The following is an 18,946-nucleotide window of genomic DNA, read 5'->3' as shown; positions in this document are numbered from 1 at the left end:
TTAAATCATGTTTGAATTCTTACATGCAATTAGATTATTCGTAAAAGTGTACATTGGGTCCTCGAATCAAAAATCAAATATGTATTTTCTTCAACACTTGTAACCAGAGTAGGAACTTGATACTGTAATGGTACATGTGAGAATTTAGATGTAAGCATCGCTCATTTTTGCAATTTTATGTGCTTTAACCCACAAATTTGTTACGGTAACACTAATGTTTTTATAGCTCTGATTTATTAAGGAAAAATTGATAGGTAATCAAGTACCTATCCAACAATAAAAATATTATACAGGTTTACATGATTTTCAGATATCATATGAAATATTTTTCATATTATACATATTTATGTATCTCACAAATATGTTTTTGATGAAAAATGGCACATCAAGTGATGGAGGTATATTTGTTAATTGTGTAAATTTTTCATGAATTATGAGATAAACTATAATATTGTATTTTTTTGTCTTCTTTTTGAATTTAAGGAAAGAGAGTACAGTCTCAATTTTTATTATGACAATAACGACTCGTATATTTTTGTATTATTTAAAAGTGTAATTGTAGAATAAATAAATAAATAAAAAATATGTATATTGGTTCTGACAGCTGTGTGGTGTTTATTATTATTTATATGTGATTGTTGGTCTACGAGGATTATTTGTATAATTGTTTGTTGAGCCGTTTTGTTTCGTTTTTACTTTTAAAAGTGGTTTTATGGCAGATTTATTTTTATAAATATTTGGATTGTCTCTAAAAATTGTTTTTATGGTTTTATAATTTTAATAATTATTTTTGGGATTTTATAAAATTTAGAAATCAATATTTCATAAATTATTTACCTTTAAATGATTTTCTGATTGTATTTATTTATAAATTCAATATTTAAGTCCAGGATGCCTAAAAAATTACGAAACTCATATTTTATTAAATTTTTAAATTCTGAGAATTATAAAATTATTTTGGAAATTTTTGGAGTTATATTCACCCGCACGTTTGTTCGTTAAATCTTTAAATACGGGTATGAGTTGCGCTTCAAAAATGATTTAAAAATTATGAAAATTTTATTTTGCTAACTTTTGAATATTCTGAGAATTATGATAATTTATTTTTAATTTTTTTATTTAAATTTTATTCCACATATGGTCGTTATAGTAATATAAAATGAACCATAAATTACACCAAATTCGTGCTAGAGACACGTGTAAACAAATCAGCCTAATTTAGTTACACGTGTAAATTGAATTAGTGATACGTGGCAAACTCGAAATCTGTATCACAAAAATAACAGGAAACAAATATATACAAAAAAATCAATTCATCCTCTTCATTCCATCTCTCCCAATTCTCTTGTCTCTCAATCTCTCGTTCACTGCCTCTCTCACGACAAATCTCTCTATTTCCTCCCTCTATCTTTTCATTGGTCTTGCCCCCTCTCTTCTTTTCCCCGCTTCTTCTTCTTCCCTTTCTTGTTCCGACCGTCGCTTCTTTTTTTGTTCCGGTAAGTTGTCGGTCGTGTCTTCGCGGTGAACCCCGCCGCTGTTCTTGTTGTTTCACTGTAAACTTGATTATTTCCATTACATATGCATATAAGTGTATATATGTGTGTTATAGTGTTGCATGTGTGTGGATGTGTGTGTGTATTGAATTTGTGAGTGTGTGTGTGTGTTGAATTTGTGAGTGTGTGTGTGTGTTTCTTGCTGTGGTGTTTTGGGCCGCCTGTGATTCTGTCCGCCCGTGTTCAGTCGAGTGGTGCGCATGTTTATGCGCGTGTGTTTTGGGAATTTTTTTAATTATTTTACTTAATTTCTGCAGGGAATTTAATTGATTGGTTTCATGAAAATAAAATATATTTTTTGCAGGAATTATTACGATATATCGGTAGAATTTGTGTCGGACACCCGAGTTTATTTTTGCACCCGCAAATTTTACCGCCGTCGCCGATGAGTCTCGGCGAGCCGATGGTGGACGGTGATACTTTTTATCTGAGACCTAAATATATAAAACAAATAAAATGATTCATATAAATTAGTTTCGAAACGTAAATAAGTATTTACGAGTCGTATCGAGGCGTATTGTGGATTGTGATTTATTGGTAATTGACGTCAATTATGTTTCGACGGGTAGGCTTATAAATAGAGGAGTCGCTGTCAAAAGTTTCTAAAAATTATTTTAAATACGGAAATACAAGTCGAGCGTATATATTTGTAAATAAATATTAAATGAACCCTGATTGTTATGTGTACTATATTAATACGTATAAGTACAAGTCGGGAATTCCTATCTTTCGAGTAAAGTAATTAGCGAGGATATGTCAAGTATAACTGATCGTCTAACCTAGGATATTTCATTTCTATAGGTTCAAGTCGAAGGACTCGAAAGTTAAAGTCGGTTTAAAGTCGAGCTAGTGCTAGTTGAAAAGCTTCGCAAGGCAAGTATCCTGGCCATTCTTTTATGGTTCAGTATATATGATAACTGTTTATTTAATTTGCGTAGTGGAACTACACATTTTAAGCTATGTATCCCCTGTGTTTGAAAATAATCATTTAAATTATATTTTGGGGAAAAGTAACTTCTGAAAATGCCTATCTCTAGATTGTGAATAAAATTGGAAAGGTTGTGATATAATTGTTTTAGCAGAGATAGGTCTAAGTGGCTTTATAAACTGGATAAATGGATCATGTATTGGATGGTTGCGTAAGAGGCCCGTAATGGCCTAACGGGTTTGCGTAAGTGGCTAAGTCGGTTGTGCGCCCTAATTGAACCGCTTAGTCCAGCGTGACAGAGACCTATCTAGTCTCTGAGTTCTGGAATAGGTTTGTGGTGGGATAGACTGATCAGATGTCCCTAGGATTCGTCCAATATATATATATATATATATATATGATTTTGGTTTTTAGGTTCCCGTAATGGAACAGATGACTTTGTGGTTTCTGTAATAGAACATTAGATATAGAAATGAAAATAGCATGCTAAAATCGGACTCTGGTATTCACACAGCACACAACTGATGATACGTTTACAGAGCATGCTAGTTGTTGATATCCAGTTTTTACCTGTTTTACTTGTTTTTATAAATAAGTTATGATTTCTGTTCCAATAACTGTTTTTATAAATTATTTTACCTGTTATTCATATAGTGGTACTTTTGAGCAATTGATTGCTCACCCTTGCAGTTTGTTTTGTGTGTGTGTATATATATATATATTGCAGATGCCTAGAAGACCTATCAGACCTTGACAGAATCGAGTCACGACCCCTTCCGGTCCCGGCTCCTCTGAGGTAGTTTGTATCAGACCATGAGGTCTGATGAGTTGTTGTAATAAGTTAGAGTGTCAGGCTTATTGAATAAGTTAGTGTGTCAGACTTTTAATAATTGGTTGTGTAATAGTATAGATTAAATCATATTTGAACCTGGATCGGATCTTGGTTTTGGGGTCATGTTGGTATAATAATATTAAATTTATAGTTTATATTTGTGGTTTGTTATATTTTAGTGAATTCATATCCTGACCTCGGGGTTGAGGCCATCACAGTTGGTATCAGAGTCACAGGTTCAAGTCCCTAATTTAGGTTAGGAATCGAGTCAAAAGGTATAGAAACCGTGTCCTAAGGTGTGAGTTAGCAACTCATTTAGAGGGGCAAACCTAAGAGTCAGTCGATGGTTTCGAAGGCGTTATCCTGGCATCTATTGATGTTTTGATAGAACTGCCTTAACCTTATTGTGTCTTTCCTGTATATTATATTGTTGGCAGTGGCCCATTGTGATATCCAGTTCTCCATCCCGGGAGAAAATATCTGATTCAGACAGCTTAGACTCAGAGCGGACTCTAGATGTTATAGCTGAGGAGACCCATTTTCCTCCCCCACCAGTGCCTCAGTTTGTTCCGAGAGATATACCTGGACCTAGTGCCCGTCCTCGTTGGGTACGGAGATCAGTGTCAGCTGTTAGGGATTTCCCACCAGGCTGCGGACCTAGCTCTTCTTTTCCTAGGCCTCTTGTCCCTCATTCTACTCCTACAGGTACTTTCTCCCCGATCCCCTATCATGTTCACGGGCGGTGAAGCGATATTTTATTAGAGAGCAGAGCCCAGAGTTGGCCGCACATCTTGATCGAGTACCAGTTGGACCCTTCCAGGTATCCCTGTTCCCTCACCCGATGTCCATGCTAGAGTGAGGACTTTGACTCAGACTGCTGTTGAGCGGGCTAGATCTATTGAACCTTTTATTAGCTCTGAGTTTAGGGCTATCCAGTACCAGGACTTGGTTAACTAGTTGGTGTTTGAGTTAGGCTCGATTGGGGGCAGTGGATGTGGTAATTGCTAGAGCAGAGTTGTAGTAGTGATAAACAGAGCTCAGATTTAGTTCTTCAGAAGTTCTGTAGTTTGTTTTTATATGTACATCATTTTGTTGTAGCATGTATTAGGCGGAGGCTGTTCTGACAACCAATTTTGTTGTGTACTCAGTTTTATTATCAGTGTTGTACTGTAGCTGTTTAGTTGGATATTTGAACTGATGTTGTATTGTAATTCTTTTATATAAAAGTTGTTGTTCATTTTTATAAAACTTTTGCACTGTTATTATTGTTGTTACTGTTATTGTTGTTGGTTTTGTTAAATTTAGCCATGCATCGTGGGTGGACCCCAAGTAAATAAGGATGGGAATGTTTTATTATGGTAGCGTTCTCCTGATGCATAAAAATGTTGCTACCCGAGGGAAAAATTTTCATATTAAAACTTTTTGGTTGTGTTTCAGGAGAATGCCGCCCAAGAAGAATATCCCGTCCAATTCTTCTAATAGAGACTCTGTTGGGGGCCCAACCATGGGTGAATTGCTAGATTTGCTGTGCCAACAATCTAATCAGATGGCTCAGAAGCAAGAACAATACCAGCAACAACAATTTCTGCAACAACAACAACAACAGCAATTCATACAACAACAGCAACAACAAATCCAACAACAACAGCTGCATCTTCAGCAACAACACCACAAAAGAGAGCTAAACCAAACCGTTAGTTTCAAATCCTTCCTGTCTGTCAAACCCCCAGAGTTTAAGGGCGAAGTAGACCCTGTTGCTGCCACAATTTGGCTTAAGGAAATGGAAAAGGCTTTTACCCTAATTCAAGTAAGTGATGATTCTAAAACAAATTATACGAGCTATTTTCTTAGGGGTGAAGCGAATTTTTGATGGGAATCCACTCGTGCTTTAGAAGGAGAGGGTCCTGTTTCTTGGACCAGGTTTACAAAATTATTCTTGGAGAAGTATTTTCCAGATTATTTACAGAATCAGTTGGAAGTCGAGTTTCTAGAGTTTAAACAAGGTGAAAAGAGTGTGTCAGAATATGAGGCCAAGTTCACGAAATTGGCCCGATTAGCTCCTGGATATGTGAGTACGGAGATTCAGAAAGCAAGAAGGTTGCAACAAGGATTGAAGCCTAAAGTTCATAGCAGAGTTATGGCGTTACAACTTAAGACATATCCTTCGGGTAGTTCAAGCCGCCCTAGTAATTGAGAGTGATCAGAAGTTGGCCATCAAGGAAAAGGGTGACAAGAAGAGAAAGTTTGAAAGCGTTACTGACAAGACAGATTCAGAAGAATCCAGTCAGAAGTTTCCGAAGCGATTTGGCCAAAATAGGAACAAGAGATTCAGAAGACAAGGTTTTCCCCAGGTAAGGCCAAATGCCACCTCAGTTGCTTCTACCCCGCCCAGTCAATCAAGCCAGTAGTGGAATGTAAGTCGTGTGGCAAGAGGCATATTGGCCAATGCAGAAAGGACGTCCAATGTTTTAAATATGATCAGAAAGGCCATTACGCGTCGGAGTGCAGTTCAGGGAATCCCGGAGTTACTTGCTTTAAGTATGGTAAAGTTGGAGATATTGCCAAAAATTGTAAGGTCGCTACTCAAGGTAGCGTAGGAGGTAGTGCATCCCAAGGACCAACAACCAGCACAACTAAAGCCAGAACCTTTAAGATGACCAAGAGATCCAATGCTCAGGTTTCGGATGTAGTTGCTGGTACGCTTTCTCTTAATTCTGTACCTGTTAAAGTTTTGTTTTATTCAGGAGCGTCTAAGTCCTTTATATCGAAAGAATATATAAGTAAAATGGATTTAATATTAGAAGACTTAGCTGAGCCCTTGACCATAGAAGTGGCAAATCAGGAAAGAGTTTCCATGTGCCAGTTTTGTCCTAACCGTCAACTAGAAATCCACGGGCATTCTTTTTCAGCAGACTTAATACCCTTCGAGTTAGGAGAGTTTGATGTGATTCTAGGATTGGATTGGTTATCCCAACATAAGGCAAATATTAATTCTAAGAATAAGAAGATTGGTGATGTATACGGAAAATAATGACAGGATAAGTTATCAAGGACAAAAACAGGAAAAGAAATTTATTTCGATACTGGAAGTAAAGAAACTGTTGAGACAAGGGTGTGAAGCCTACTTAGCCCATATTGTAGACACCGAGAAAGAGACACCTAATTTGAACGAGATTCCAATAGTAAGCGAATTTCCGGATGTTTTTCCAGATGAGTTTCCAGGATTGCCACCAGATCGTGAGATCGAGTTTTCTATTGATTTAGTTCCTGGAGCAGAACTAGTTTTAAAAGCTCCCTATCATATGGACCCAATGGAAATGAATGAACTAGCTAAGCAACTTCAGGAACTTCTGGATAAGGGATTAGTTAGGCCAAGTGTATCCCCGTGGGTTGTACCAGTGTTATTTGTGAAAAAGAAAGACAGAAGCATGAGACTGTGTATTGACTATCGGGAGTTAAATAAGTTAACCATCAAAAATAAGTATCCCCTACTCAGGATTGATGACTTGTTTGACCAGGTTAAGGGAGCGTGCTATTTCTCGAAGATTGATTTAAGATCAGGCTACTATCAGCTAAAAATCAAGCCTGAGGACATACCAAAGACTGCATTCAGAACCAGATATGAAAATTATGAGTTCTTGGTGATGTCATTTGGATTGACCAATGCACCAGCTGCTTTTATGGATTTAATGAACCAGGTGTATAAGGAGTACCTGGATAAGTTTGTTATTGTATTTATTGATGACATCCTCATTTACTCAAAGACTAAAGACGATCATGCTGAACATCTAAGGATTGCTCTACAAAGGCTGAGAGAAAAGCAGTTGTACGCTAAGTTTTCGAACTGTGAATTTTGGTTGGATGAAGTTCAGTTTTTGGGTCATATAGTGGGTAAGGATGGTATCAAAGTGGATCCTGTAAAGATTTAAGCTTTATCCAGACGATAACAACCAAAGACCCCGACCGAAGTTAGAAGTTTTCTTGGATTAGGAGGTTACTACCGGAGATTGTGAAAGACTTTGCCAAGATTGCGACTCCATTGACCAAGCTGACCAAGAAGAATGAAAAGTTTGTTTGGACTGAGAAATGTGAAGAGAGTTTCCAGGAGTTGAAAAAGAGAAATTTGAAGCAGAATTTCTAGTGGCTAGGAATGAAGAAGGAAATTTTAAATTGAGTTAGAAAATGTCATGTGTGCCAGACGATAAAAGCAAAACATCAAAGGCCAAGTGGATTGTTGTAACCCTTAGATATTCCACAGTGGAAATGGGAAGAGATTGCAATAGATTTCATAGTGGGATTTCCAAAGACGAGATCTAATCATGATGCTATCTGGGTAATCATCGACAGATTGACAAAGTCAACACATTTCCTCCCTATCAACGAGAGATATCCTTTGGAAAAGTTAGTTAAGTTGTATCTGGATGAAATAGTAACCAAGCATGGTATTCCTTTGTCTATTGTATTAGATCAAGACCCAAGATTCAATTTAAGGATTTGGACTAAGTTTCAAGAATGTCTAGGAACCAAGCTAAATATGAGCACCTCTAATCATCCTCAGACATATGGCCAAAGTGAGAGAACGATTCAGACAATAGAAGATATGTTGAGGGTTTGTGCTTTGGATTTCAAGGGAAACTGGGATGATCACCTACCATTGATTGAGTTTTCCTATAATAACAGTTACCATGCTAGCATCGGAATGCCCCCTTATGAAGCCTTGTATGGAAGTATATGTAGATCACCATTATATTGCGATGAAGTAGGAGAAAATAAAGTACTAGGACCTGAGCTAGTTCAGCAGACCAAAGATGTGGTGGCATTGATTCGGAAAAGGATGGAAGCAACTCAAGATATACAGAGAAAGAATGCTGATTTACATCGAAAGGAGATGAACTTTGAAGTGGGATCATTGGTATTATTGAAAGTGTCACCTTGAAAGTGAGTCAATGAATGTCAGTGATGTATAAAGGGACAGACTATTTCAGCAAGAATATCAAGTTGTCATAGATTCTATCTCCCTGGATGCTGAGACATTTACTCATCCTGTTCCAGCTTATCAAACTCTAGCTGGACAGGACAATGAGGATGCTGAAAGGATGTTGAATCTACTGCATACAACTACTTCTCTACAAAGGGAAAATGATGCCATCACTGCTATGCCATCTACAACTGGCAATGATCCTGAATTGGCTGAAGACTCTTTTGGGGATGATGGTGAAGATGTGGAGGATGACAACATGAGTATAGGGGAGATGCATATATTCCTTCCTTGATGCTGACTAAAGAGTGTTCATATTCACATCTCCAATCCACCTTATTCAAGCTAATTCATGACACCCAAACAGTAATTCAGGCATCCACAAGTGCCAGCACTAAAAGATTACTCACAGCACATCTTGAAGCTCTACAACTGCACAAGATTCAAGCTCTACAACACAGTCAAAGTGTGGATGAAATGAAGCAAGAAATTTCTAAAGTCAAACAAGATTTTGTGGCAAGGTTGGATGCCAGACTTCCAGGAACCACCATGACTGAGATAGCTCAAAAGCTAAGGAAAGAAGCTGATCTACACAGAAAGGTTGAGGCCGTGGACTCTAGGTTGTCTAATGTGGAGAAGTCAGTGGCCAATATACTTGCAAATTAGGAAGCTCAGACTGCCCTGCTCCAACAGTTGGTGGCTGCACAACTCCCTTCTTCTCAACAACTTGATGGTAACAAAAAGGGGGAGAAAGGCTCATCAAGTGAGGGGGAGAAACTGCTCAAAATTCAAGTCAGCAAAGTAATTGTGTCAGCAATTGCTTTCACTAACCCACCAGCTATGGATAACATTGATCTCATCAATCTAGCAGCAGCAAAACTGAAATCAAATGACAAACTGACAAAGATTGATGTAGCAGCAGTTGAGAAGGAGCTAAATGATAAATGGAAGAAGATTGATGCAGATATTCAAAAGAAATTTGGTCAGATACAGAAACCAGACAAGATTTTTCATCACCACTCTCAAGTCACATAAATCCCAGTAAATGAAATGAGTCTTGGTAACTTGGAAAAAGACCAAACTTCATGCATCAAATCTCCAAAAGCAAATCTAATTCTGAAGCCTAAAAGGAACTATTCGAAGTTCTCAGACAAAAATCCTGTGGATCTTATGTTTGAGATACCTAGGCCAGATGAAAAGAAGTTGTTGGCAAGGTCAATTGTATTCTGCAAAGATCCATCTGACTCAGTTCAAAAGAAGAGAATTGCCAAAATTTACAGGAATGGAAAAGAGATCTGTGTGGTGGATGGACACCCTCTGTTTGTAGAAGATAAGAAGGAAGAAAAAAAGGATTAAGCAAGAAAAGAAGCAGGTTGCTTTAGATGCTGAGAAGATCAAACAAAAGAAGGAACAAGCTGCTATCTTGGCCAAACTTCAAGCTGTCAAATCTACAACTGAGATTTCTGAAAAACCACCTGTGATTACTGAAGCTCAAGATCAACAAATGCAAAATGAACCTCCACAGAAAAGAAAATTCAGATACAAGCTTCACTCCAAAAGAAAATTGGACTTTAGTGATGAGGAAATGGAGGACTACATTCCCAAACAGTCTACAACTTCAACTTAAACATCCCAGCCCTCAGTGGTACATGAGAAATTCAAGGTAGATCCAACAAAGAACTTTCATGGTGAACCTATAATTCCCAAGGATGAGCCAATAGACTGGAAAAGCTTGCCAATTCCTGAATTTAATTTACCTATCTTCAACAAAGCCAAAGAAGAGAAAGATTTAAGCAACCAAGAAAGTGAAGCCTGTGACTTTCAGGTCCAAGACCCTAACCAAATCTCAACTTACAGTCAACAAGGGAGATCTCTTATACATCTGTGACATCAAGGAGTTTTCCGAAATAAACCTCTACTTGGATGAGTTGGAATAAGTAAGAGGAATTGATGCTCATAGACATCTTCCTGAAAGGCTGATGTTCAAGTACAAGGGAGGAAAAGAAATCACATGGCCACTTCACAAGATTCTTCAAGAAAGCCAATCTGTACTGATAAATGTCTACTCATCCTTCAAGAAGAACTTTGGATTTAATGTGACTGTAAAGAGATTAGTCCTAAAGAAAATAGAAGATCTAAGGAGCAATAGAGCCAAAGATGCACTCCCAAAAACTCTATCAATTCCCTTCACAGGAAAAAGAGTACATTTGAGGCCTTATTGGCTGATGGAATTCATGGATGATAAGGGTGTTAGATAATTCTTCAGACTGGATAACCAATTGAGTATCTCTAGCAATGAGACTCTATTGGAAGTGCAAGAAAAGCTGGATCTATCTGAAGCTGATGAACTTGAATTCCACATATAACTCCAGAATCAAATAGAAAAAAACAACAGGAAGCTTGGGAAGAAATCCAGACAATCAAGGAAATAGAAATCATATGCTCAGACTAGAGGAGCACCTTGATAATGATTGTGAGAACTCTTTGTACACTTTACTTTGTTCAATTTTCAATAAATCTTGTAACACTTATCAGTTTTATCTACTACATTTTAATCTGTATTTTTAGGGTGTATTGTTATCATCAAGTTTCTCTTAACTTATGGCTACCATTCCAGTAGACATAAATTGGGGGAGATTGTTAGGAATATGTTGTGAACTTGATGATAAGTTAAACAAAAACACCTTAGTAGATTTAACTTAGTGAAATTTGTAGCTCTCGACTGATGATCTAATATAGTCCCGACGAATGAATTTTATAGTACCGACGGATGACAATTTGACATCCATCGAGAGTGTAACTTATGTAACAAATAAGTACTGTAGCTCATTTCTGCAAACAACATGTTTTAATCTGGTAGATTGTGTAGGGTTCTCTAATCATGTTGACTACTAGATTGATATGCACAATAGGTTGACTAATTGTAAATATGAGATGTCTTGTAATTATGTATAATTAAAATAGAGTCAAGTGGCAGATAGACTCCCGACGGATGATCTACAAGACTCCCGACGGATGATCAACAAAGTTTCCGACGGATGACCAACATAGTCCCGACGGATGATCAAATTCAAAATAGCTGTTGACAGTGACAACACAGTCACATGTGTTGGGTGTTTGAAAAAGGAATGTGGCAGCCTGTTAAGCAGGATTTTGAGAACAAAGAAGCATTACCATTTCCATGCAAATGTGAAAATTTTCAAAGTTACCGGAACAGAGTAGTGAATCAGTATGGAGTTAGGCTAGATATATTTTATTTTATTATCTTGTCATACTATCATGTAACTTGGTGATATATAAACCAAGAGTAGCAAGTAGAACATTTAACTAAGCAAGTTTATTTTCGAAGAAACATATCAAGCTGTATTCTGCAAGAATTTCTCTATAGTTTGTTTGTTCAACTTGTAAGGCAGCTGTGAGCTATTCAAAGCTTCACATAGTTCTCATTCTTATATATATATATATATATATCTGATGGATACATTCAAATCCACCAGAAAGTTTCAAAGCCTTGTGTTTTATTACTTAGTGTTTTGATTTCAATTATCTTTCTATTCCGCACTTTAGCAAATCAAACACCGTTATATGTATCAAGTTAGAACATTTTTAAAATCAAGAAAAGAAGCCAGAATTACATTCAACCCCCCTTCTGTAATTCTTGTTGTATTGTTAGGGAACAATTGGTATCAGAGCAAGACAACAAGATGAATAAAAAGGATGTTGGAGTTAAAATTCCATTTCTTGACTAAGACAACTATCACCACTGGAAGGTGAAGATTCACCTACATCTTCTTTCCCAAGATGAGGACTATATGGACTGCATAGAGAGAGGTCCTCATGTACCTTTGAGAGCTGCAAATGGCAATGAACCATCTGTTCCAAAACCTAGGCATGAATGGCTAGACCCTGATATTGAGCAAGTCAGAAAGGATAAGAAGGCCATGAACATTTTGTTCAATGGTGTTGATGGTGATATGTTTGACAACATCATTAACTGTAAAATAGCTAAAGAGGTTTGGGACACAATACAAATTATTTGTGATGGTACTGAGCAAGTAAGGGTGAACAAAATACACCGCCTGATTCAGCAAATGAGCATTTCCACTGTGAAGAAAGTGAGTCACTCACTGATATATTTAGTAGATTTCAAAAGCTACTAAATGCTCTGAAGCTGCATGGAAGAGTTTATCAAATAAAAGACTCTAACCTCAAGTTCCTTAGATCTCTCCCAAAAGAGTGGAAGCCAATGACAGTCTCATTGAGAAATTCACAAGATTACAAGGAGTTCACCTTGGAGAGACTATATGGCATCCTGAAAACTTATGAGCTTGTAATAGAGCAAGATGAAAGGATGGAGAAGGGAAGGAAGAAAGGAGGATCTATAGCACTGATTGTTGAGTTGGAAAATGGAGAAAGAGATGAAGGTGGAAGCTGTTGAGTCTACATCAAAAGTCTGTGAAAGCAAGGGTAAAGGGATGGTAGCTGAGAATGAAAATCAGTTGAGCCAAGATGACATGGATGATATTGATGAACATCTAGCATTTCTATCCAGGAGATTTGCTAGGCTCAAATTCAAGAAGAATTTTGGAGCATCCAAGCCAAACAGAAATATGGTTGATAAGTCAAAATTCAAGTGTTTCAAATGTGGCTTGGCGGATCGTTTTGCCAATTGATGTAGAAAGTCTAATTCCAGCAAAAAGAAGTTTGAGCCTGTTGATTATAAACAGAAATACTTTGAGTTGCTCAAGCAAAATGAAAGGGCTTTCATCACACAAGAGAATGACTGAGCTATAGATGGAATGGATGAAGATGAAGATGAAGATACAAGCTATGTCAACCTAGCCCTGATGGCAAAATCAGATGAAACAGGGACCAGTTCTTCAAGAAATCAGGTAATCACCACTAACCTAGCATATTTATCTAAAGCTGAGTGTAATGATGCAATAAATGACATGTTTACAGAATTGTATCACCTGTGTGTTACATTTAAGTCCCTCACTAAAGAAAATTCTAAAATTAAATAAAACAATCTGTCTTTAAGTGAGAGGAATAATGTGCTAGAGTCTCAGTTTATTGAATTTGAAAATTAAGAATTGAGTGTAAGATTACTAAGGATGAATTAACTGGGTCCTTGAAGAAAGAAGAAATTTTAAAGAAGCAGCTTGAACGAGAACATGAAGTGATTAAGGCATGGAAATCATCTAGAGATGTTCATGCTCAAATCACTAAAGTTCAAGGTATTGAGTCCTTTTGTGATGCATCCTGGAAGAAGAGTAAAGAGAAGCTTGAGACCAATTTGGTTGAAGGATTGTTGACAGATGTAGACTCGACGGATGATGTCATTCGCGGATAATCATAAGGATTATCCGTCGAGAGACAAGGAGCCACATCCGTCAGTTGCGAGTAAACCAGTTAGCAAAGCTAAACTAGCTAAGTTAAATGAGAAATATGGATCAGTTTCTAAAAACTTTATTCCACGAGAATCGAGTCAAGTTAGAAAAGAAAAGAAAGTTAATGTTAGGCATCTGTCTATTAAGCAATTGAATGACAGCCTAAAAAAGATTGAGGTTAAAACAAAAGCTAAAAAGAAAAACAATAGAAATAGGAAAGTAGGAATTAACAAACATAACAATTACACACCTGATAAATATGCACCAAGTACTCCTTGTACACCCGGTTCATTAAATCCATAAAAGTTGCTGGTGCATTAGTTAATCCAAATGACATCACTAGGAACCTGTAATGGCCATACATGGTTTTAAATGCAGTTTTCGATATATCTTCAGGCTTAATTTTCAGCTGGTGATAACCCGATGTTAAATCAATCTTCAAAAAACAACATGCTCCTTTAAGCTGGTCAAATAAGTCATCAATCCTAGGTAGAGGATACTTATTCTTGATGGTTAATTTATTTAGTTCCCGATAATCAATACACAACCTCATGCTTTCGTCTTTCTTCTTTACAAATAACACTGGTACACCCCACGGGGATACACTTGGTCTAATTACCCCTTTATCCAAAAGATCCTGAAGTTGTTTAGCTAGTTCCTTCATCTCTACTGGGGCCAAATGATAGGGAGCTTTTGAAACTGGTTCCGCTCCCGGAATTAGGTCGATAGAGAACTCAATCTCACGATCGGGTGGTAGTACTGGCAACTCATCTGGAAAAATATCCGAAAATTCACTAACTACTGGAATCTCATCCAAACTAGGTGCCTTTTTCTCAGTGTCCACAATATGGGCTAAGTACGCCTCACATCCTTGTCTCAACATTTCTTGCTTCCAGTATCGAGAGAAATTTCTTTTCATGTTTATGTCCTTGGTAAGTTATTCTGATATTATCTTTCGTATACAACAAAATTTTCTTTTTCTTACAATCAATGTTTGCCTTATGCTGGGACAACCAATCCATTCCTAAAATTACATCAAATTCTCCTAACTTAAAGGGTATTAGGTCCACTGAAAAGGAATGCCCGTAGATTTTTAATTGACACCTAGGACAAAATTGGCTTACTGAAACTTTATCCTGATTGGCCACTTCTATGGTCAAGGGCTCAGGTAAATCTTCCAAAATTAAATCCATACTACTTACACATTCTTCTGATATGAAGGACTTATACGCTCCCGAGTCAAACAAAACTTTAGCAGGCACGGAATTAATAGAAAGCATACCTATAACTACATCTGAATCCTGAGCATTAGATCTCTTGGTCATCTTGAAGGTTCTGGCTCTTGCTGTGCTGGTTGCCGGTCATTGAGATACACTACCTCCCATGATGCCCTGAGTAGCAACCTTACAGTTTCTGGAAATGTGTCCAACCTTACCACACTTAAAGAAGGTAACTCCAGGTTCCCTGAATTACACTCTAACACATAATGGTCCTTTTGATCGCACTTATGACACTGGACATCCTTTCTGCGCTAACCACTATGCTTCTTACCACATGACTTATATTCCACAATTGGTTTGGTTGACTGAGCTGGGGCAGAAGCAACTGAGGTGACACCTATACTTGTCTGGGAAAAACCCTGTCTCCTGAATTTCTTGTTCCTATTCTGGCCAAATTTCCTTTGGAACTTCTAACAAGACTCTTCTCGATCCTCCTTATCAGTACCACTATCAAACTTCCTCTTCTTATCACTTGTCTCCTTAGAGGCCAAGTTCTGATCACTTTCAATCACTAGGGCGGCCTGAACTACAGAGGTATACATCTTGAGCTGCAAAGCCACCACTCCACTATGAACTTTAGGCTTCAATCCTTGTTGAAACCTCCTAGCTTTTTGAATTTCGATATTCACATATCCAGGGGCTAATCGGGCCAATTCCGTAAACTTGGCCTTATACTCAGCCACACTCTTCTCTCCTTGCTTCAATTTCAAAAATTCCACTTCTAATTGACTCTGTAAATAATCTGGAAAGTTCTTTTCTAGGAACAACTCTGTAAATCTGGCCCAAGAAACAGGACCCTCTCCTTCTAGTGCATGCGTGGATTCCCACCAAAAAATTACTTCACCCTTGAGAAAATAACTAGCATAATCTGTCTTAGAATCATCACTAACCTGAATAAGGGTAAAAGCCTTCTCCATTTCCTTAAGCCAAACTCTAGCGGCGATCGGGTCTACCTCTCCCTTAAACTCTGGGGGTTTGACTAACTGGAAAGAATTGAAACTAACAGTTTGGTTTGGCTCTCTCGGATGGGGTTGCTGCTGAAGCTGCAACTGTTGTTGGATTTTTTGGTGTTGTTGTATGAATTACTGCTGTTGTTGCTGCTGTTGCAGAAATTGTTGTTGCTGCTGTAATTGTTCTTGTTGCTGAGCCATCTGATTAGACTATTGGTACAACAAATCTAGAAATCCATCCATGGTTCGGCCCCCATCAGAGTTCATGCCAGAGGAATTGGACGGGATATTCTTCTTGGGAGGCATTCTCCTAAAACACAACAAAAAGGTTTTATATGAAAGTTGTGCCCCCGGGTAGCAATATTTTTATGCATCAGGAGAATGCTGTCATAATAAAATATTCCCTTCCTTATTTACTTAGGGTCCACCCATAATGCATAACCAAATTTAACAAAACCAGCAACAAGTACAACAATAACAGTAATAGTAATAACAACAGTGCAAAGAAAATGAAAACCAACGACAACTATATAAAAAGGAAGACTACAGTACAACAATAGTACAAATCCATTCAACAACTATAGTGCAGTACTAGAAATAAAACCGAGTACACAACAAAACTGGCTGTCATAGCAGCCTCCGCCTACTACAAACTACAACAACATAATATACATACATAAAAGGAAATAACTACAGAACTCCTGCAAACCAACTCCGAGCTCTGTATCTCACTGCGGCAACTCTGATCTAACCACTACCACCGATAGATCCTAGCTCAAATACCAACCAGTTCACCAGATCCTGGTACTGAACATCCCTGAGCTATGAGCTGATGAAACTGTCAATGGACCTAGCTCTCTCCACATCAGTTTGAGTCAGGGATCACACTCGCTCCTGAACATCGGGTGAAGGGGCAGGGATGCCCTTAAAAGGTTCAACTGGTATCTGGTCAAGCTGTGCATCTAGCCCCATGCTCTACTCTCTAATAAAAGACTGGTTCACCGCTCGGTAAACATGGTAGGGGATCGGGGAAGAAGCACCTGAAAGAACAGATGAAGGGATAAGAGGTCTCGAGGTGGAAGAACCAGGACCACAACCTGGAGGGAAATCCCTAATAGCAGATACTGACCTTCGTACCCAATGAGGACGATCACTAGGTCCTGACATACCTCCCAGTGCAAATGGGGGATCTGGTGGGGGAGATAAGGGAGTCTCCTCAACTATAACGTCCAGAGTCCTCTCAGAGTCTGAACTATTTGAATCTGTCCTGTTCTCCTGGGATGTAGAAGTAAAAATCACTATGGGCCACTGCCAACAATATAAATATACAGGAAAGACACAACAAGGTTAAAGCAGTCCTATCAAAACATCAATAGATACCAGGGTAATGCCGTCAGAACCCTCGTCTGACTCTTAGGGTTGCTCCTCTAAATGAGTTGTTGACTCACACTTTAGGACACACTTCATATACCTTTTTGACTCAATCCTTAACCCAAATCAGGAACTTGAACTTGTAGCTCTGATACCAACTGTGACGGTCTCAACCCCGGGAACCACAAATCATCTGGCCCGTTACGGGGACCGTAAAACCATTTGTTCCGTTACTGGAACCCCAAAATCATCTATTCCATTACGGGAACTACTAAATCAAAATCAGATATATAATTGGACGAATCCTAGGGACAACTGATCAGTCTATCCCACCACAACCTATTCCGAAACTCAGAGACTAGCTAGGTCTCTGTCACGCTGGACTTAGCGGTTTAAATAGGGCGCGCAACCGACTTAGCCAATTACGCAAACCCACTGGGCCATTATGGACCTCTTACGTAACCATCCAATATCTGATCCATTTTTATCCATTTTCCAAAATCAATTATACCTATCTCTTTTAAATAGTTACACCACAACACACTTTCCAAAATCTTTCCAATTTTAATCACAATCTAGAGAAAGGCGTTTTCAGAAGTCACTTTTTCCCCAAAACGCAAGTTGATAAAAAATATTTAAACACGGAGGATACGTAACTTAAAACGTTCTATTCCAATACGTAAATTAAATCAACAATTATTAATATATACTAAACTGTAAAAGATTTATTCAGGGGTACATGCCTTGCGAAGCTTTACACTAACACTGGCTTGACTCTAACCCGAATTTAACTACTGGGTCCTTCGACTTGAACCTACAGAATCGAAACAACCTAGGTTAGACGACCAGTTATGCTTGACATATCCTCGCTAGGCAATTACCCAACGATAACGATTTCTGACTCGAACATATTCATATAATATTATACACGTAATAATAATACACGTAACAATTAGGGTTCAATTTGTAGTTATTTAGATATATATACTCGATTCGTATCTAATAGCAATTTTCAAAAAAATTGGACAACGACTCCTCTATTTATAGACCTACCCGTCAAAACATCAATCGACATCAATTCCCAACAAATAAATTCACAATTATAACCTACTACTACTCGTCACGCGAAAAGTTATTTACTTTCCGAAAATAATTTATACAAATTTTTTTATTTATTTAAAATATTTAGGACTCAGATAAAAATCATCACCATCCACCGTCCCCTCGTAAAAGTTCATCGAGGACGGCGGCAAAACTTCGCGGGTACCCAATCAATTCTCGGGTTTCCAACGCAAAACTTTGCCGATTAATTCTTAAAATTATTCCGCGTAAATAATTAATATCACGAATATTAATCAACATCCTGCAGAAAATTATTAAAATTATTATAATATTCCATTTCACAATCTGTAAAAATAGAACAGGAATCAAAACTAAACCACGCAGCCAACACGCATGAACGCGCCACAGAACAGCAAACAGAGACGCAAACACAGGTGGCATCACCGCCTTCCACCATCACTCATACACCCACACTCGAACGCACACACACACTTAAACACACACACACACACTTAAACACACACACACATGACACAACACATATATATACACATACTCAACACATGCATATATATATAATTATGAATTGAACAACCGAGAAG

General features: G+C 37.8%; 1 protein-coding gene across 1 annotated transcript; it reads right to left on the bottom strand.

Moving 5' to 3' along the window:
* Window positions 1-15,371: 15,371 nt before the first annotated feature.
* LOC141680073 (uncharacterized) lies at window positions 15,372-15,878 on the bottom strand. Its single transcript, XM_074486396.1, has one exon. It carries the CDS (start codon window positions 15,876-15,878, stop codon window positions 15,372-15,374), a length of 507 nt encoding a protein of 168 aa, XP_074342497.1.
* Between the last annotated feature and the right edge of the window lie 3,068 nt (window positions 15,879-18,946).

Source organism: Apium graveolens, chromosome 8 (assembly GCF_009905375.1).
Source record: "Apium graveolens cultivar Ventura chromosome 8, ASM990537v1, whole genome shotgun sequence".
Classification (NCBI taxonomy): domain Eukaryota; kingdom Viridiplantae; phylum Streptophyta; class Magnoliopsida; order Apiales; family Apiaceae; genus Apium; species Apium graveolens.
Note: the sequence above shows the minus strand (reverse complement) of the source record. Positions and strands in the feature narration are given on the sequence as shown.

Coding starts and splice junctions, on each gene's coding strand:
- LOC141680073 (XM_074486396.1), bottom strand. CDS start 15,878: ATGGAGAAGGCTTTTACCCTTATTCAGGTTAGTGATGATTCTAAGACA.